The sequence below is a fragment of the Atta cephalotes genome (assembly GCF_000143395.1).
Source record: "Atta cephalotes unplaced genomic scaffold scaffold00019, whole genome shotgun sequence".
NCBI classification, from domain to species: domain Eukaryota; kingdom Metazoa; phylum Arthropoda; class Insecta; order Hymenoptera; family Formicidae; genus Atta; species Atta cephalotes.
The window spans coordinates 89,339-109,744 of record NW_012130083.1 but is presented as its reverse complement, the minus strand read 5'-3'; the positions used below and the strand labels follow the sequence as shown (position 1 = coordinate 109,744).

General features: G+C 34.4%; 1 protein-coding gene across 1 annotated transcript; it reads right to left on the bottom strand.

Moving 5' to 3' along the window:
- Window positions 1-3,004: 3,004 nt before the first annotated feature.
- LOC105618923 (proline dehydrogenase 1, mitochondrial) lies at window positions 3,005-19,362 on the bottom strand. The gene is made up of 11 exons (XM_012200452.1): window positions 18,937-19,362; window positions 6,720-6,928; window positions 6,160-6,341; window positions 4,727-4,791; window positions 4,461-4,642; window positions 4,202-4,376; window positions 4,007-4,117; window positions 3,779-3,910; window positions 3,513-3,712; window positions 3,295-3,383; window positions 3,005-3,210 (listed from the first exon to the last, which is right to left on the bottom strand). Exons 1-11 carry the CDS (start codon window positions 19,360-19,362, stop codon window positions 3,005-3,007), a joined length of 1,977 nt encoding a protein of 658 aa, XP_012055842.1.
- Between the last annotated feature and the right edge of the window lie 1,044 nt (window positions 19,363-20,406).

Genomic DNA, 20,406 nt, shown 5'->3' with positions numbered 1-20,406 from the left:
AATCAATCTCATATCTCGAACGCTTTGGCAGTAAAACGCCGAGTATTCAAATTAGAGTATTTGAAAGTATATAATCGTGACGATTCTTCATCGATTTCCGATAAACGCCTCCACATCTTTGGGATGCATTATCGGTCTTGCACTTCACTCTTTTCCAATTTCCAATAAGACATAAATGCAAGTGACAGAAATCACACATCTATTATACTATATACGTATGTATGTATGTATGTATGTATGTATGTATGTATGTATGTATGTATGTATGTATGTATGTATGTATGTATGTATGTATGTGTGTGTGTGTGTGTGTGTGTGTGTGTGTGTGTGTGTGTGTGTGTGTGTGTGTGTGTGTGTGTACATACATTCAGACATACATACATATACATACGTCAACATTGTCTATCTAAGTTATTGTCTTACGTCTTAACGGGAATGCGAGTAGAAGCTCGCGTTCTCGCGTGACAGGGCACGAGTAGTCGACTTTGAGGAAAGCCTTGGATTTTAACTGAATTTATCAATATATAACGTTTAGAAATACACGCATCACACACACACACACACACACACACAAACACACACACACGCACGCAATGGACATCCAGTATATCACATAGACACATGGAAACATTTTAGCTATTAGCCCGTGTAACTTGTAACAATGCCCCTTTATTTATTTCTTCATCGATCATATTTCTCTCTTTTCTTTTCTTTTTTTTCCAAGCATTTGCATTTAACATATAATTCACAGCAAAATTTTTAGACTCGCTCTATAACTCTTCCTTTCCTTTTCTTTCCTCTCGCAAATCGATCAATGTCGCGCACGCAGTGCGTCTCTATGAAGCGAGTAAATACTCTACACAAACGTATCTCGTTTGAATTATTACAGTCGTGTATAAATGTAGGCTACATACACACATACTATATAAACGTAACGCTCTCGTATAATGTATATAGGAAAAAGATAGGAGATCATAAATGACTACATTCCCAAACAGATCATCCAAAAAAACAAAATGAGTATAGTTTGATGACGATCTGTGAGTTCGAAAAAAAAGGGATAGTACTAGTATTAAACTGATAGCATCGACTGGAGAAATACATTATTGAGTCGTCGCGAGTATAAAGGAAATACTGGCCTAAGAATATCAGAATACGCTACGAAACTTCCTCGGAAATTCTTGTACAATCTTACAAACTAAATTATATCGTAACTTGCTGATCGTTGATTGCAGATCGTAATATTCGAAATCGTGAATTACTCCTTGATAACGACGATTAACGCTGAATTATGAAACTGGACGCAATTCTTTCTTTTATGAATCAGATCATCGTTTAATCTCCAATAATTTCTTTTTTTCGAAGTGTAATTTCTCTCATAACGGATGAGAAAAGGATTGTTAATATTTAAAACTTTTATTCAAATCATGGCATGAATTTGTTTCTAAATAAAAAATCTGTCCTCCTTTATTTTCTTCCTTAGAAAGAAATAATAATGACGGAGTGCATAGATTTTCTTTTTTTATAACAGTATTTGCGGTGTTCCTTCAACAGCGTCGAAACGCTTTTCTTACCGATTATTCTGTGTAACGCGAGAAGCAATTTTAGGCTGAAGCAAAGTGGGACTAATATCTCGTGTACATATATGTGTGGCTTAACTACAACTATTAACGTATCACAAAAGAAATATCGTGTTTCTCAGATCTCTCCGGCTTTCATTATCGTCATGTCAGCCCAAATCACTTTTATATCGCGACTTGATACGCGTGCACTACGAAAACGACTCTGTTTCTCTTTCTTTCTCTCTTCCATTTCATATTACCAAACATTAAAAAATCCGCACGTCTCTAGCTAAGATACCTCTGAATCTTATTATACTTTCACCCTGTTATCTCGTCGCACTTCTAAGAAAATTATCTTTTCGTATATATAACATGGGTGTTATTTTTAAACAAATAAAGAAGAAAGCCATTTTTGCGTGATATTTAGCTTTTCTTTTTTTTTGGATATGAGCCATTTCATTATTGTTCTGCAGACTATATTAAAATGCTCATCGGCAATGTTATACGCTTAATAGAAGCGCACGCGATACAATTACTATCTATTTTTTCTTACTAACTATATCGCGAATGTTCTAAACATGTTTTACCATGTTCACCGTGAGCATTAATCGTCAAGATGGTAGCAAATTATACAATTACATCCGGATTTATGTGCAATGCATTTTTTTTCTTATTTCTCTCCCCCTTTTTATCAATATTATGGATGATAATATAGGAAGGAACACGAATCATAAATAATTGATGCGCGCGTGTATTATATACACATGAAAAATATTCGATGAGATTCTCAAAAAAATTGTAAAACTTGTAAAACTTGGGAAACACAAATATGCTAAAAAACCAAGATAAGGTTTCTTCCAATCATCATCATCATTGTTGCGAAAAAGCCACTGATACGGTTGATTTCTTAATACTGTGTACAGAAAATATACAAACTATCGTTAAAAAAATCATTATTTTATATACTATATAAAGCTAATTTTTGGAAAGAGTTGATTAGTTTTGGATTCTCTTTGCTCAATCTTTTTGAAAACATTTTCTCGAAACATTTTAGTGAAATTAAATTATAGCAGTATCACTGGCATCCTATTTAATAACGACGAAAAAACGAGTAACAAATACATACTATAGCTTTACTCACAAGCAGTTTTGAGCATCAGTATATTCGACAATACAACACTAAGGCGATTTTTACGTAACAGATAACACTGCGTATATTCTCAAGTCTCGCATTCACACTCATGCACGTGAAATGCGTACACGACGCCTCCCCCTCCCTCTCTCTCTCTTCCTTCAGAGTACCACAGTAACAGGTCCGTCAAGTTACTTCAATCAAAAGAGCTCGTCTCAAGTTCTTTCAGGAGAATCTTCGATAATTTACAATCACTACTTAAATTTGATACTTAAAATTCTGTTTGTGTGCAACTAAACGGATCGACTGCTCAAACTGGAGTATAATTGCCCTTGGGTTTGTAAAAGAACTGGCCACGCACTATACGTCTCGTGATTTCATTCAGTAGCAAGCGTTTCTCCTTTTTGATCTTCTTTAGTATGCCCCTGTTCTCTTGTGCGCGTCGCGACAAGTACGGCAATACCTCCTTAACCGGTCCATAAGGGATGTACTTGTATGCAGAATAACCGGATTGACCTAGAAATTTTGTTCGATATTGATTCATATGCATACATATCTCATCTTATAGAAAAATATTTCAGCTTAAAGATTATTCCATACCTAATGGAAATGTTATGTAATCACACATTCCTAATAATTGACCAAAACATATGACTTTATCCTCTGGCGAAATTCCGATTTCTTTCATTCTGAAAAACATAAAAAAATTAAATTTCATATATTAAATTTCATATATATATATATATATATACGTATATACATATATTCATTCTTTCATAGAAAATACAGATAAAATATAAATCATAATCGATACTCACTTCTCGATCGCGAAACGCACAGTATCTTCATTGTGCGAAGCGATCATAATACCTATTTTTTTGGGATCTTCTCCCTTATCCTTGTATTGTTTCATCCGCCTCAAGCACTCCATGAGCGTCTTATGATAGGACTCGGTCGTCGCCTCAAACGTTGGGTTAGTGGGGTCTGGATAACCCATAGCTGCTGCTCTTGCCCTTTCCTGAATAAGAACTCTTCGATATTTCTGTGTAATTCAATGAAATTTATTTGAAAAGTGTTCACAAACCTGTTCAATGTACGCGCCGCGTACAAGTTTAGCACCGAAATAAAAGTTTTGGCGTTCTGCCTGTTCGAGATCCGTTTTCACCTCATTATACGCGTCTTGTAGATATGTCTGGTAAGTGTTGAATACCACAGCCTAAGAAGTAGACCGACATTTGGCGGTAAGAATATCATTCACTGAAAAGTAGCTAAGTGATAACGTCGCGAGCCTCTGAAAACATTAGGACGTTACCTTTTTCGTATTGTATTTGCGCATCATCTCTAACGTCAGACGAGAAATGGCCGGTTGGAAGTACGTCTGCTCTGCATCTATCATGATACGAACATCCAGATTGTCAGCTACCTGTAAAAAAGAATGATTTATTCATTTATGACGTCGATCAAGAATCTCAAAATTGATAGAAAAGCTTTATTGTTTAACGCTTACCATGACGATATTGTTTAGACGCCTGATCATGTTCCTAAACATTTCTTCTTCCTTGGACGTAAGTTGCGACATTAACCTAACCATTTTGCCCGTCTTAATATCAGGTACTTGGAACGTTTCGCTCAGTTCATAATTTTCGTCTAGAATACCGCTCCACGGGAAAAGGTGAATCACACTGCGTGGACAAAAATATTTATTGTGTTTGCAATACTATTCTGTATTAAACGTCGTTAAAATTCTTCATTTTGATCGCGCGTACCCTTCCTTATCCGATTGAATTTTTTGAAGAAACTTTTGCACCTCTGTATCTTTTATGCGGGCCTCCTCGAACTTTTTCTTAAAATCATCAGGCTTTGCATGATGAGCCAGAACGGCACCCTCGCCGCCGATAACATCCGACGTATACTGTCGTGCACGCATAATTACCTCAGACAATTGAAGCTGAAGCATGAATTATTTCATTATAATTATAGATTTACAAATGACATTACAACTAAAGTCAGAAGTAAAAATAAAATTACTAACCAGAAGCTGCGGCCGACCAAGCGCCGTTAATTTGACAGCTGTGATGCCCATTCCCATAGAAGCGCCTACAAAGATATACTTTCTGTTACGTATTATACTACAATACCAATTAAGTCAATTATTCTTTCATAAAAAAGAAAAACTCTTCACAAGAATAAAAGAAAAATGTATGGAGAAGATTTTAAGGTAAGGAAGGGAAGCAATGTCTTTCTTACCAGGATTGGGATCAATTTGGGCATAGGTGATAATATTCTTGGAAGGATATTTCAGCCGTAAAGTCTCAACTTCATCCTCTGTAAAATTTTATAAAGCAATATACTCTTCATCCAGAGTCTATAATCTAGTCCGTTTTTTTCTCTCTATTTCTTAGTTAGACATTAATCAACTCGTGACAACTTTTTGTCCATTAATGTTCCCGATATATTACGTCACATACTTTGGACGAAAATACACAAACTATGCATGTGCTTATTTGCTGACATATGTATTTATAGCCGAGTATGGAAGACTTAATCCATCGCCGTTATCGTCGCATGGCGAGAACACGTGCCATTTTTCTCTCTTTCTTATATTGACAGTAATTTGATAGCGTTTTGTAGATACTGCTAAACGTAATACCGGTGCCAGGAAGAGGCGAGTGTTCTTGCGTCAACGGAAACCGAAAATTCCCTGAAAATGGCGATCGATCTTGCACGCGACTTCGTGACGTCGGAATCGCGCCCCGTATTTTATTACGTAATTACCTCTTCCCCCCCTCCTTAGAAAGCAATCTTTCCATTATATTACGTAGGTTACTTTGATTAAGTATAATTTTTACATTTCATTTTAATTTAATTATACAATTCAATTAATTAATTTTATATCTTCACACATTTTATTGCTCACAAATAAGTGTGTAATAAAATGTGCGAAAAATTAATATTCACATGGTGAATATTAATTTCCATGTAATTAAGATCAATAATGTTCATGAAAATCAAGCTGTACGACAATAGTAATGCAGTATGCTTGATGGATAATAAATCGGAGCATCAATTTCCATGAATGGCAAAGATACAGAACCAGTTTGGCTGACTGCACCGTTCGAATATCCGAAAAAGGTCAAAAGGCACTTTAAAAGAAGCCTTTTAAGAACATTACGAAAAAGATCGATCTGCTTCATGAATTTAATCATCGTTCCTAATTTTTGGTAAATTGCGGAATAGATCAATATGATAGAACAAATGAATTCCCAATTTACACACTTAGAATTAAATAATAAAAAATATTTTCACTATTTAATTTGTTCAAGAGACTCAAGCGAAAAATCAGCTTTAGACTGGTTTGTAATAGATCCTGTATAATTGAATATCGCACTGCCAAACATGTCGATTCAGGGATTAAGAAGAATTTTAAAATGCTATAGAAAGTCCGAAGTAAAATCCGTGACTCACTCGCCACAGCCTCCAGACACCTGATAAATATGTCCATGTTTCGCTCGCACGAAGCTTCGTTTAGGTAAAAATATGTCCTGGCCGACGACACCTTGTATCGTCGATCAGCGAACGACTTCTCTACGTGATACTTCTTTAGTGGGCCCTCCCTCTTCTCATCGCCCGCTTCTGACACCGAGGCTCTGAAATGGAAGAATACCGAATAGTTAGCGACTATTTGGGCATTTTATTATCATTGCAATCTGCGCCAATATTCGATTTTTTTTCTAGTTAGATGTCTCGTTTCTCTCTTAAACTTTTTCCATTTACATACTGATGGAAATTAAAATTCATTCACGCAAGAATCGAAGACAAGCAAATATAAATAAAAAACTGTAACCAATATTATCCCTGCACGGTAAAGCGATATACATATTTAAGTTTCATCTTTAATGAAGGGATTCGAGCCTCGTGCTCTTGTAAGGTCATACAGAAAATAAAAAAAAATCAATGCACGACAACATAATTGTTACGATCATATCAGAAATATGTAAAACTTATTTAAAGAGTATTATACTTACTGGACTTCACGCCTCTCGGCCTCTTCCTGCGAGATGTCTTCCTCGACGGAATAATCAAGGATTGGTTTGACGCCAAATTGCCGTAATCTATCTAAGACAGGTGTAATCTGCACCTCATTTTCGCCAGCGACAAAGTGACCGTAAAACGTGCCCTTCATGAGCCTTGTGAACAACCTTTCACCCAGCATTGACTTCGCCATTTTCATAACCTGTATAAAATTTACGCAATGAGACATATTTAATATTTGGGTGACAAAGCTTAGTATAACGTAACGCGCGAGAACGAAGAAAAATGTAAAAATAATATCGCAACTATTTCTTCGTTTGAGGTTCAGCTTTGGAGCGACCATTACGTAACTGAACGGAGAGAACGTTACTGTAGACAGTATCCCCTCGCACAATAAAAATGTGGATTATATTGTACCTAATGGCTGTGTTTGATTCAAATATCGATCTCCTGAGAAATGAAATGCATAATTTGGAAATACACCGTTAATGTCCTTTTTGCTGTTAAAAATCACAGTAAAATTAAGAAGACATTAAGTTTAAAAGATCAAATTATATAAAATATGAAAGGAAAATAATATATAAGATTTTTTAATATATATTTGAAATGATTTAGAAATAAAATGCTGTGCTTCCGTAATTTTATAAAAGCATAATAATTTTCTCTTTTTTCGCTTGCATGGAGATAAAGCACATTCAGTATTCAAAAGAAAAGACAAATTATGATAGAGGATATTCATAAATTTTTATGCTCATATAAAGACACGTGGTACACGAGGCGCACGTTATTGTGCGAAACGCACTGTAATATTTTAGATATATTGAAATATGTTGTGGAAAAATATCTTCTGATTAAGCTTTATTCAATAAAGTACAGAGACAATTTAAATTAAATTTTTATTCATTCGACGAATATCTGATGAGAATTGATTATTCCAGACAGAGAGAGAGAGAGAGAGAGAGAGAGAGAGATAATTAAAAATAGAAAAAGATAGAATTAAATAATGACCAATGATTGGTCAATTTCTTATGTTAAATTAGTACTATTAGATATAACATATCATTATATATAAAATAATTATTTACTGACTAATAATTATTGAAATAATTAGTCTTTATTTGAATCAATTTTATTAACGTATACGTATTTTTGTATATATTCAGGATTGCAAGCAAAAAATTCAAAGTTTTTGGCCTGTAAGTTCTAATTCAAAAAAAACTTTGAGATATATATATATAAATAAGGGTCTAAACGGATAATGGAATCAAGATTTGTTAAGGTGTGAGTTTAATTTTTATAGAAAATGTTTGTAGAAAATTTTCGTAAAAGATTTAAGAATAGAAATGTGTTGCGGCATATAATAGCCCACAGATGAATACAAACATGTCGTGTGAATATGACAACTAAAGCTGTAACGTTAATTGCTCGCTAATAACACAACGTCCGACACTAATAATAATCCGTCATAATTTACACCCCGTGATTCATAACATTGCGAGTTTGTGATCATATCGGATCGTATTACGAAGAGCATGTCAAACAAATACATTTTAATGAATATGAGCATAAAAACATTAAAGCGTTATTCCATCGATGTATCGAATTGCTCTTTGGTCTTGTTTGCCTGTCTATCACAATGATATTTTCTTTTGTGTACGCACATATTACTTTTTTTTTATATTTACACTGAAGAATAAACGTGAAAAAATGCAGCTACCAATCATTCCTAGAAAATTACTATCCTGGAAAAATCTGTCGCTTTCTAAGAAAAAAAGCAATCTAACAACAAAGAAATTTTTAGATAAAAATAAACTTGATATTCGCGATACAAATCGACCATATAAATTTGAAATAGCAGAGCAACAGTGTAACTTAAGCTTCAAAAGGAAAGAGAAAGAGAGTGAGAGGAAGTATGATTCAGACTGTTAAAATAGAAACAATTTTGTGATGACAGGAGAACTCGTCAATTGCAATCGTTTCCCTTAGCGACCTGGTCGGGTTTCGTCAAATGAAATCGTAGAAGTAAAATTGGGATGCAGCGAGAGTCAGTAAAAACTAACGACGATGTGTGCCTGGAAGTCGATTCTAATTTTAGCGTCTCATTCATAAGACTTCTCTCTTCATTGTGCTGGAAAACTTTTCATATACGTTATACATAGAGTGTATTCCATTATAATTATTGAAGCGCATGATATAAAGTTTACATTGTCATTTAATTATGGTAAATTATAGAATAAGAATCGACACTTCAAAAGGTTTTAATTATTCGCGTTAAACACAAAGTATTCGCGACTATAATTATAATTAATAAGATTACTTGTAATCGAAATGATAATTCAAAGCAAATGGAAATGCGAATTCTCAAGTGCTAAGCAAACAGATGGATAGTTATATATTACATGGACGACAGTATACGTATGTACTTAACGTTGCCACTTAAGTCATTGTTATGTTTGTCAAACTCGAGAGTCTCTCGGAGCTTACCGAAACATTTGTCAACGTTATGTACATATTGATAAGCCTAAACAGAATATGTATCTATACAAATCGCTCGATAAGCTCGGCTTTCTCAGTTGCCAGTTATAAATTCTTTGCACTGTGTAATTATGAATGATTACGTTACGTTCTTGTATTCCATCCACTAAGGAAAGCGAATAGAATTGCAGATTGCGAATGCATCAGCTAATCGACCTATCGCAAAGCAACCTCTCATTTTGTATGATGTACCAATTTATCTTTAACATTAAATGGACAACAAAAATAAAATCATACATTTTACGGAGTCCCAAAGTCTACGAGTACTTATCGACCTTTGTCATGTTACGTAGTTGTGCAAAGATTAATCGGAACGTGCATTGCTGCGTGCCAAAATCAACTCACAGCTTGCATCCTCGGCACATTGTTCAAAAATAATGTTATACAACTATGACCAGTTAGTCATTCGACTTATGTATAAGTCAAACGAGAAACATTCTATCACCGAAGTAAATTCTAAATTTCTTACAGTGAAATCTTGCTCCAAGAGAGTGAAAATACAACTATTTTGGGGAAAAAAGAAAAAAAAGAGTGAAATATTTTCACTTTTTTTCAAAAGTAGTTTCATTCTCTTCATTTTTTAAGAGTGAAATTTCTTTTTTTGGAGAGAGATTTCCTTCGAAGTGGAAATTCACTCTAAAAAGAGTGAAAATTGTCACTCTTTTTTCAAGAAGTAAAATATTTTCAAGGGTGATTGTATTTTCATTTTCTTGGAATAATATTTCACTGTAAAAAATTTAGTGTTATTACCTATATATTATTATATATGATATGTATAATAAGTATATCATTACGATTTGACAGTGATAACTGCAATACAGTTCGTCGAACTTATTATCTTATGTCTTTCGTGATGCAACTGGAGAGCACGGCGATACGCGAGTTGCGATTCGAGCCGACGATCGATTTAGAAAAATTCTTGAACCTCGAAAATCAAATATATTCTTTGATTTTTAATAACACTCTCATATCGTTGCCGTAATCTTCAAGACTCATTTTTTTCGCACTTCATATTCGAGTCATTTCAGATGGCGAGTTATTTGATGTCGATCAGATTGGAAAATAGATCAATGATAGGACATCTTGTAGAATGATAATTTTATTGTTATAAGTTTGTGAATAAAAGGGGAAAAATCTGCGACAGAGATGACATACATATTTAAAATAACGCCGATAATAGCGATTTATTTCGAAAATGCCGATGGACGTTGATAAAGCTGTCTATTTTACTAATTATTTAATTCAAGCCTCTACTGATGCACAATGATTCTCTAATTTTTAACAGAAATATTAATTGCGGATTATATTGCTAATAATAATGTATAAACTAAAGCGGATTTCTAGTTGAAGTTCATTAAATTTTAAGAATTTAAGTAGATTTTATTACTTTTAAATTTAAGCATTCATTTTCACCGTAAGTAAAAACTCTCTTCATTTTTCTACTAAAATAAAATAAAAGTCGGACAAATGCATTAAAACTATACTTAGTGGATAGTAACATTCGAAATCGTTCTTCTATCATTATAATGTAAAAAAAAAAATGAGAATTTTGCAACAAAGAAGATAAAAAAAAACACATTACAGCCTATTAAGAAACAACTTAAAATTCCAAAAAAGTATCATCCGATTATTAGATCAAAAGAACTAGAGATAATGTTTGGCAATTCGAGACTGAGTCTAATTTTTTGCAATTTTTAATTGTTTAAATGAGCATTAATCCCGCGGAAATTCGGGACATGAACGTATCATGATTCTTTCTGTCATTTTCTTCGATTAAATTATTATTTTGCTCACTAACATGGAATCTTACGCTGTAGCTCTAAAATTACAGTTAGAAGAAAAAAAAAGAAAGGAACGTTAGTAGAGTCGAGAAATATAGAAGTTGAAATTTAGACGAAGGATTTAAGAAGAATCGTGTTGATGAACTCGTTGAAAGCCAGTTCATCCATCCATTCGATCTTGATTGTACAAGGAGGCGCCAGACGAACTAGACAACCTTGGAATTACTTTTGCGTGTCCTTGTACTGATCGCTCAGCACGTCTCCTGCTGTGTGGGATGAATCCTGCGTAATCGACATGTGACCAGTCTTCAGATGCTCCTAACTTTAAACACTCACATGTACACATCGGAACTGAAAGTCAGAATCGAAAGTCGGGTGTGTCAAGAGTGTGTAGAAATTTTTAGAACAGACGAGCCTTCTTAGCCAAAGAAGGTTAAAGGAATAAAAGGAATACCGATTCATAAGCGATATTCTTACCTATTTGCCTCAATTGTCGTCCAGCTGAGTTTGGAAAATAAAAAGGCAGTGAAACAATCTTGAAAAAATTGGTGGAATAGAGTTAGATAGATTCACACAAATCGTGAAATAAATTTCACGTAAAAAATTGAAAAAGATTTTATATCAAATACGATCCATCTTGAGGAAGCAAAACTGCTCCAATTTTTACGCAAGTCATGCGAGAGACAAGACGCACATTAATAGTATTAGATTTAATACTGTTAGACAATAGTTGCGAGTGAAGAAAGATGAATCAAAAACGGATACAAAGAGTGTTTTTCAAAGACGGAACATCAATAAGTTCAAGGAGACCAAGAATCCAATCAATGTGCGAAAAAACGGGAGCGACAGACGCGACGACGCCAAACGATGCATCGCAGAGTTGCATAACGAGAGCAGCGCGAAAGCATATATAATAATTCCCGGGAGATGCAAGAGCCACGCAATCAGAGATTATATGGTCTCCAGCGAAACTGATGCCAATTTGATGCTATCATAAACTGCTTGTTCAACTACTCTCGTATTTCTCTTATTTCTCTTCTATCGACTCTAAGAAAATCCTACAAATTTCACCTTCAGCATGTAAATTCGTTGCATTTCTTGAGACCTTCTTTTTAGCTAAATTTTTTGACAGTTCATCTCTCTTTTCTTTCCACGTTAAAAAAGAAGGGAAAAGATGAACTGTGAAGTTCAGCTAAAATGAACAGACCTTCAGTGTAGCGGAGGCTTGAGGCACGAAGACTTGATATTGATCTCACACGCACGCGCTTCTTTCCATTCCGAAAACAACTGCATATGCGAGAAAATAACAAAGCAAAAACAGGAGAGGAGAAAGAAATATTTTTCGATTTGACTAATATTATTTGAGAAACTGGGCGCAAATAAGACTCGAAAACAATGTATTAATCCTCCATTGGAAATGTAAAATTTCACTCTTTATCCTCAATCTTGATCTTCAAGATCAATGCAGATTTTTATATTGTTCCGAAAACCCTGTAAAAAATCTGAAAAAATTCTTACATACTTGTGAAAACTTTAATAACAAGTTATTACTATCATCATAGAAATTGGATGGTATTGGACAATATTTTACTTTTTACAAATTTAAATTTATGTACTAAAATTTACAATCAGAAAATCAAATGTGTCTTTAAAGAGTTTCCAACATTGCCAACGGAGGATTAAACGGAGGATTAAAGATGTATCTAATATGTATTAAAAGGGATTAAACATTATTTAAAGAGATTGATCACATTCTACATCACACATTAGATTCATCTAATTAAATATCACCTTCAACTTATATCTTCGTTAAAATTATTCGTTTGTAAAATAATTTTTTCGAATTATATTCTGATTTATGCTGCTGATGCACCTGATCGTGTGCAATATTTATGGAAAATGCATGGGAGAAGACCGTCTAGTCTGGCACACCGTTTGAACGGAGTCTGGTTCGAGAACGAGAGAGCCAACGTCCCCCCTGAGGTCAGGTCACGTTCTCAGGGTTGCACCGGTGTCGATACGCGACTGTGCACAACAATGTTCTCATATAGTTTTCGCTCGTGATCTGCACACAAGTTCCTCTGTTCACTACTCCGGGGGGCTATTTCATTACTCCGGAATTAACGAAATACTTAGAAAAAAAAAATCCCTTCCTACAACCACTGTTATGGATATACTTATCTATCTAACTTTAGATTCAAGTAAAGTCGAAAAAATTTTCAATGAAAGAATAGAAAGCTTCGCTGCAATAATCTGCAGCTTGGAGAAAAGATTTTTGTTCTTTTTTGAAAATCTTTCTTCTTTTCCATTTTTAACTCTTATATATTATATATATACAATTGGATTATCAAAAAAAGAGTACAAAGTAATTACTTAGAATATTTATATACATTTAAAAAAAATAAAAAATCTTATAAATACTTTCTAAAGATGTCAAAATAAATAATAAAAAAATTTGTTGAAGTGATGAGAAAATTTACTTGGGACACAAACAGTCCATCATGTGTAGTAAAAGACCGGAAAATCAATACTATAGTGTACTAAAAATTATTAATTATAACTTTTTATCATATTCGACATAATATAAGAATAAGCAGCTTGCCTTTCGCAATATTCACATGACAAATTGGAAGGTTGTGATAAGACTATCGTGATAAAATCAAAACCATAATAATTGACACAGCTTGGCGTAATTGTCGTAATCCAATTTTTTCCTGTATTATTTTTTTCTTTACATCACATTTATGGCTTCCTCGTAATCCATCAAGGAAACATCGGGCTAAACTCGATATATGTTTGTCTGCGACGAGAATTATTACAACTCGCGGCGAACCGAGCACGATCGATGCGAAAGAATAGCAAGAAGAAAAAAGAAATAATTCGCATTTCGGACAGCGGACCTCCGAGTGAGAAGAAATATTTCTCGTTTGACCAATATCGTAAAAATGCAATGTTTTACAATTAGCGTCGCGCCGCTGAATTATGCATCAAATGACCAAGATGCTAACCAAACAACAGCGCAACATTTTATATCCGGCAGGATAATTTACAGTGAGCAGCGATTGCGTGCGGTCAGCAGACGTAACGAATTTTACATTATATAAAGTTCGACAGTTAGATAGGCACTTATATTTCGTAGCGTTCGCGACACTAAGATGAATCCCATATACGCAACGTGAAAAAGCTATAATACGATGCCGATCATTTGTCCCTAAAAAAGAAGATTTGGAAACGCATTGATTTGAATCACGTTGCGTTTCTCGCAAAGCATTTGACAATGATCGTCGTATTCTTGCATCTTAAAAATGTATTATACCTATTTTTATTACAAATGTGTTAATATTTATGCTATAATAAATTATGTTCATAAATTATGCTCATAAATATAAATATATATAAATTGTGTTTGTTACAACCTATTTTTTTTTAGTAACACGTCTTTTTTTACTTTATTTGTTATTTTCATTCTTATAAATTAAATTGAAAAAACAATGACAAAAAATTTTTTTTTGTATAAGTAAGTACTTTAAGAATAATTCAAACTTATTTATGTAAAGAAAAAAAAAAATCGCAATTCGATGCGCTTCAGAGATTACAAAGATTTAAAAGAAATAAATAGTGTGTTCATTTACAGAACAATCAATTCTTTGTATGTTGTCGCAATGTAATTTTACATAAATCATTTCAAATATTTAAAGCATTTATATTAAAAATTGAGATTTTTATAATTATTTTATAATACATTCCCATACATTTACATTAGAACATAAATTTAAAAAATACTATTTCTTATTGACTTCTTATTAATTTTTCTAAATAGTGAATCGTCGCTAAAAATTTTCTGTATTATTTTTAAATGCGATCTAGAACAATCTGTATTTTTAATAACTTTTTCATTTGAAAATATGTGCAATACATTCTTAACTACTTTTAGCGCAATAAAATACTTAATTAGTTATGCAATTTTCTTTACAATTACGTATAATGAATGCGCAAATAATGAATGTGCCCAAGACTAATACGAGAATATCTAAATGATATTCTTCATTTTTTTTATTTAAAAGTTCTTGCGAAAATATTTGTATGAATTAGAAACTCTTTTTGAAATTCTCTGTGACAATCGTTATTCAAATGGCAAAACAGATCAACATACAGCATATTGTGTAAAACGACGTATAATTTGCAAACTCTAATTAAAATAAACGTCAGGACGATATTTGTCATTCACGCTTGTGCATTCAAAATAGTGTCGATTTTTACTTCATAATGAATAAAATAAGTTAATATTTTTAATATGCGACACATAATCTTGCGAATAAGAGACAAAAGATGTTTTCCATTTCAACAACGAACAAGCAATTTTACTCAATTAGTAAATCTACGAGAATACCAATAAGTGTGTTTTGTTAACAATTATAATTGCACCAATCGCAATTTAGACAACAGTTCAAATTTAGCAAAATCATTAATTATCAGTGCATATATGCGTAGAAATTACTGTATTATCATAATAATGCACATCAACGAAAGCGGTGATTCTTTGAACGAATTAAGGAAATCACGATTGAATTCCGCGTGCCAGAGCGTACTACACATCTATCCTTAGACGCGGCGGTTATGTAATTGCTCGACAGCGGCGATGGTTTGCAGCAAAATTCCTAGGTCGATCCGATGTTGTCCGGCAATCAGTGAATAGTGAATCAATAACGTCACGTCGTACCATAATGGGGCGGCTTAATAGAAAATCACGTAAATGTTACGTAAGTTGCATCGAAGACTTTAGCTGCGAATGGAGATTATAAGTAAAAAATAAATATTTTTTTCTTATCTCTTCAAAGATTTCCCGCAGCATTATTTGCAGTCATGTTCAAGATCATGGTTATCGCGATTAGTCGATCGCGATTGAATGATTTATCGATCGGCTGGCCAGGCAGAATTGAGGAACGCGATTAGGAAGACGGTAATAGATATTTGAACGCCTTCTTCTGGAAAGCTCGAAACGATCTATCGCACAAAAGCGAAACGTGATCCAGAATCCGTCGCGGACGACGTTGCGAGTGATTCCTGCGGGAATTGTTGCGCCCGTTCCGATATATCAGAATTTCTGATTCGATCTCATGATCAACTTCAGAGCGTCAACCCCTGACCTGCTTTTCAGATCACGGGACCACGCTAGAGCGGCATCCTTCTAGAGATAACTCGTAATAGATTTTCTATTCGATACAAGTCAACACACATGTCCATCTTTATTACTCACTAATTGCCCGTAACTACCAATGTAGTTTAATTTTAATCTTAATTTAGCTAACTCTTCTTCTTTTTCTAGTTATAAAAATTAGAAAAAGATGAAGAGTAAATTGAGAATCGAGATTAAAGTTAATCTTGATCTTTAACATTGGTAAAAACGGGCGTAAATATCAAGAAAAATAAAATGACACTTGTGTCGATTTGTGTCGTCACTAAATGAAAATCTAATATAGATCAGATGAAACATATTAATTATGTAGCGAAGGATAATATTTTGTTTAAGAATAAAACATTGTGTTTTTAACGCTTACATGCTTTAAACATTATAAAAAAGAACATGTTAACACCGATTAAGCATGTTTTAAATAGTTTAAAACATGTTTAAAACATGATTTTTATCAACATTAACGTTATCCAAGATTAATGCTAACTTATATCGTCGCTGTTTATCGTCACTGTTTATCTCACGACGATTACGTCACAATAACGTCACATATGCACAGGATATGTGACGCCATTCATTAAAAGCTTGAGTAATTAACACGTGTCATATTAATGAGCGACATGATAATTGATTATAAGATAAAACCATCGGTAATATAATTATTTCGTATGCTTTTTCTTCAAGCTGTGCATGACATGTGTTACGATACAGACTTCCTTGGGAGTTATGAAAATTAATTGGGTCGCTGATTAAATATTTTAATAAATAGAATTTGCACTTCGTTAGACATGTATATAGAGATACACCTGCGACAAGTGTGTGCCGTCAATGTGTTAATCACTACGGAAGAAACATTGCTGCTAAATTATCTTATTGAAACTTATTACGTTAGATTTATCACAAAAAAAATTCTGGCTATTCCTAAATCGATTGTCACCTGGGAATTCCACGTCGCTTTTCGTTTTATGTATGAATGATGATTATGTATAAATGATTTTAAAATGACTTTTACTTTATAAGTAGAATAAAACAAATAAAATTTTTGTATTTAACAAAAAATACGATAAATATTTTATTAATTCTTTGTGGATCCTTTTTTATTTTATAAACTGATCGCTCAATTTTTATAAAACGTGGCTTGTGAGATATTTGATAATGTTTTTGAATCAAAAATAAAAAATTTTTAATAGTGAATTGAATATAGTGGACAGAATTTCAAAAAAATATTATTTGATTATCATAAAATTGGGTTTTAGAGAGTTTTAAATTGCGAAGTATTGGATCAAATTTCTAGTTCCGCTTTATTTGAAACTCATCATGCTACGTAAACAGTCAATACTGATTTTCAAATTGACTTTTAAAATTTAATTATGAACATTCTTGTCCTTGTTTATAGAGGCTATTATCCTTTCAAATTCGATATTTTCATACTATATTCAAACTTAGAGATTACAAAAAATTTAAAACCAAGATAATCACAGTAATTAGATTTTTTTTTAAATTTGAATTTTGAGAAAACCAGAAATTCAGCAACCCTGAAAATTTTTAGAAAGCATCTTTGACAAATTACTTTATTAGAAAGCTCTCAAATATTTAAGAAAGAACAGGAAGAGAAAAAAGTTAGTTACAACTAAAAAGTTACATTGTCAGGTAACTATCTTTGAAATAGCGTTTCACTATTCCTTTCTGTGAAGATTATCATTTCTTTTCACTGAATAAAGGAAAACAACTTCAGTCGCATTGTGATACGTTTCAACAATAAAATACCGGCGATCTTACTGAATTGTCAAGGATGTCAATATAGCAATTTCTAATTTTTCTTTTCAGTTAATAAAGATTTATTTTGACTGAGATTATTTTTGATATATCACTTAAAGTTTAAAAGTTTCTTGCTAGAAAAAAATCTTTTTGCTAGAATAAAATAAAATTATAGTTTAGAGCAAAAGCTAAAGGCTTACTACACCTGTTATACACATAGAAAAATATCATTTTAGTGTTAAAAAAAAGTGATTACTTAATTTACTTTCTTCCTTTTAAATAATCTTTATCTTAATGGAGAACATTTTCTTGATAATAATCTTAAAATATTTATTACAAATATATTTAATATTTACTACAAATTAAAAAAAACTCATTACTTAAAACAAAAATTTATTTTCTTTTGAAGAATATTATAAAAGAATATTATAAAAAATGAAAGTAACGACTTTATATAATAAGCAAATCAAATTTGCATTAATTTAATAATTTTGATTAAAAATATTAAACTTACTAGGATTCAGGAATATAATATTTTAAATAAATTTGATGCTGGTGGGAACTTATAGATTTGCGGATATATAAACTTTTAAAATACATAGATACTTTTGAAACAGAAAAGTGCGTATTGTACACAAGTAATAATTACTTGAAACATATACTTTTCTGTGTGTAGACAAGAGAGAAGAGAGAGAGGAGGTAGCAATAAACCTACAGGATCATTTATACTGACTGTAAACTGTTAACTTATGCTGTAAGAATGCAAGCTATAAGAAATTGATCGATCATAGTCGAATGCGAGGAGAATAAAGTCGATTATTCTCCTCACATTTAATTGTGAACAATCAATTTACAGTTAATTAACAATTTACGCTAATATAAATGATGATCCTTAAATCTAAACAAGCTAATTTACACAAGCGAAACAAGTGATTTTTTTCTCACCTTCATATTGTTCTCCACGACGTATTCGATGCTGCACATCTGATAGACAAAATAGGCGCGCATCAACTCCATAGTCGTCTTGCTTTTAAAAGCGGCGATTGGGTCGTTAAACTTCAAATCAAGCGGGTCGATCTGCCGAGGCATCGGCGATGGTGGCTGCTGTTGCTTGTTAACGTCATTGGCGGCGGCGGAGGAGGAGGAGGTGGTATAGCCACGCACCTGTGCAACCAACCGCAATGACGATGGTGTCCTAGTAACCGCTGTCGTTGTTGCTACCGCCGCCGCCGCCGCCGCCGCCGCCGCCGCCGCCGCTGTCGTTACTGCGGCGTTCTCCAGGAGGCCGATCACAGCCAACGGCGAAGCTCCGCACTTGACTAGCTTTTTACCGGCGCAACATCGCCGCGGCACGCTCCTTAGAAACGCCATCGTTTTCGGCACGCGGCAACGAAGAAAGGTGAACTAGAGAGGGACGATGAGAGGAAAGGAGGAAAGAGTGAATTATTGGCGAGCGAGAGAGACCGTCGGCGACGCGGCTGGCGGCTTCCGCGTCACCGAAACGGAATATCACTTTCTCACCGAGGCTGGCTTGGTTGAACCAAGGGATCGTTACGAAACGGGAAAGAAAGGATACAGGAAGGAGGAAGGGCGAAGAAGATGAGTCGTAACAAATCGCACGGATGATTGGCTCGTCGACGACAATATTGGGAATAAATCAAACCTTGTGAGATCGAGTCAGAAATCTCGATAAGAAAGCCGGACGAGGATACCCGGGCGAAATTATCGGTTTCCTCGATGTGCAGGAAATTAGGATTCTGTCGTTGCCGCCGCTGCTGCTGGTTGATGTTCAGGCTTCGTCCCTTGATCCCTTCTGGCGGTACACTCGATGATGCTCGATGACGTGCGTGCGTGTCCAGCAAGAGAATCGCAGAGCGAAGCGACGCGGCGCGACTGACCGGTGATGACCGGATGACGGCGGCAGCGATCCCGTCGTCGTGACACCGTCGACGTGAGAGCCGATGAGAGCTCCTCGACGGTGGGAACAATTGGGACTGTTGGAAGAGCGTGAGTAATAGCACGGCAAATGGCGACCGGCCGCTCTGCTCTCTGTCTCACGACGCGACGGGAATATTGATTTTCGTTCGCCGGGGACACCACGTTCCGACTACGTACGATACCGTGACCACCGGATCCGCAGACAGCTTAAATATAACGCGCCCGTGTCGATCGGAATTTCGTCGACGCGCCTCGTTCCCCCGACCAGCGCACCGCCGTCGCCGCCGCGTTTCCGTGACATCGATTGGCCCGTCGATGGAGGTGTGCGCTCCCGACCGCCACTCCGATTGGCTGTCTCTCTCCTTTTTTCGCAAATGTATGCGCGGAGACGCGCTGCGCACAGTGGCGTCGAATTACCCGAAGTTATTATAGCTTTCAATTTTAAATATTAACACATATCAATATTATGAATAATTC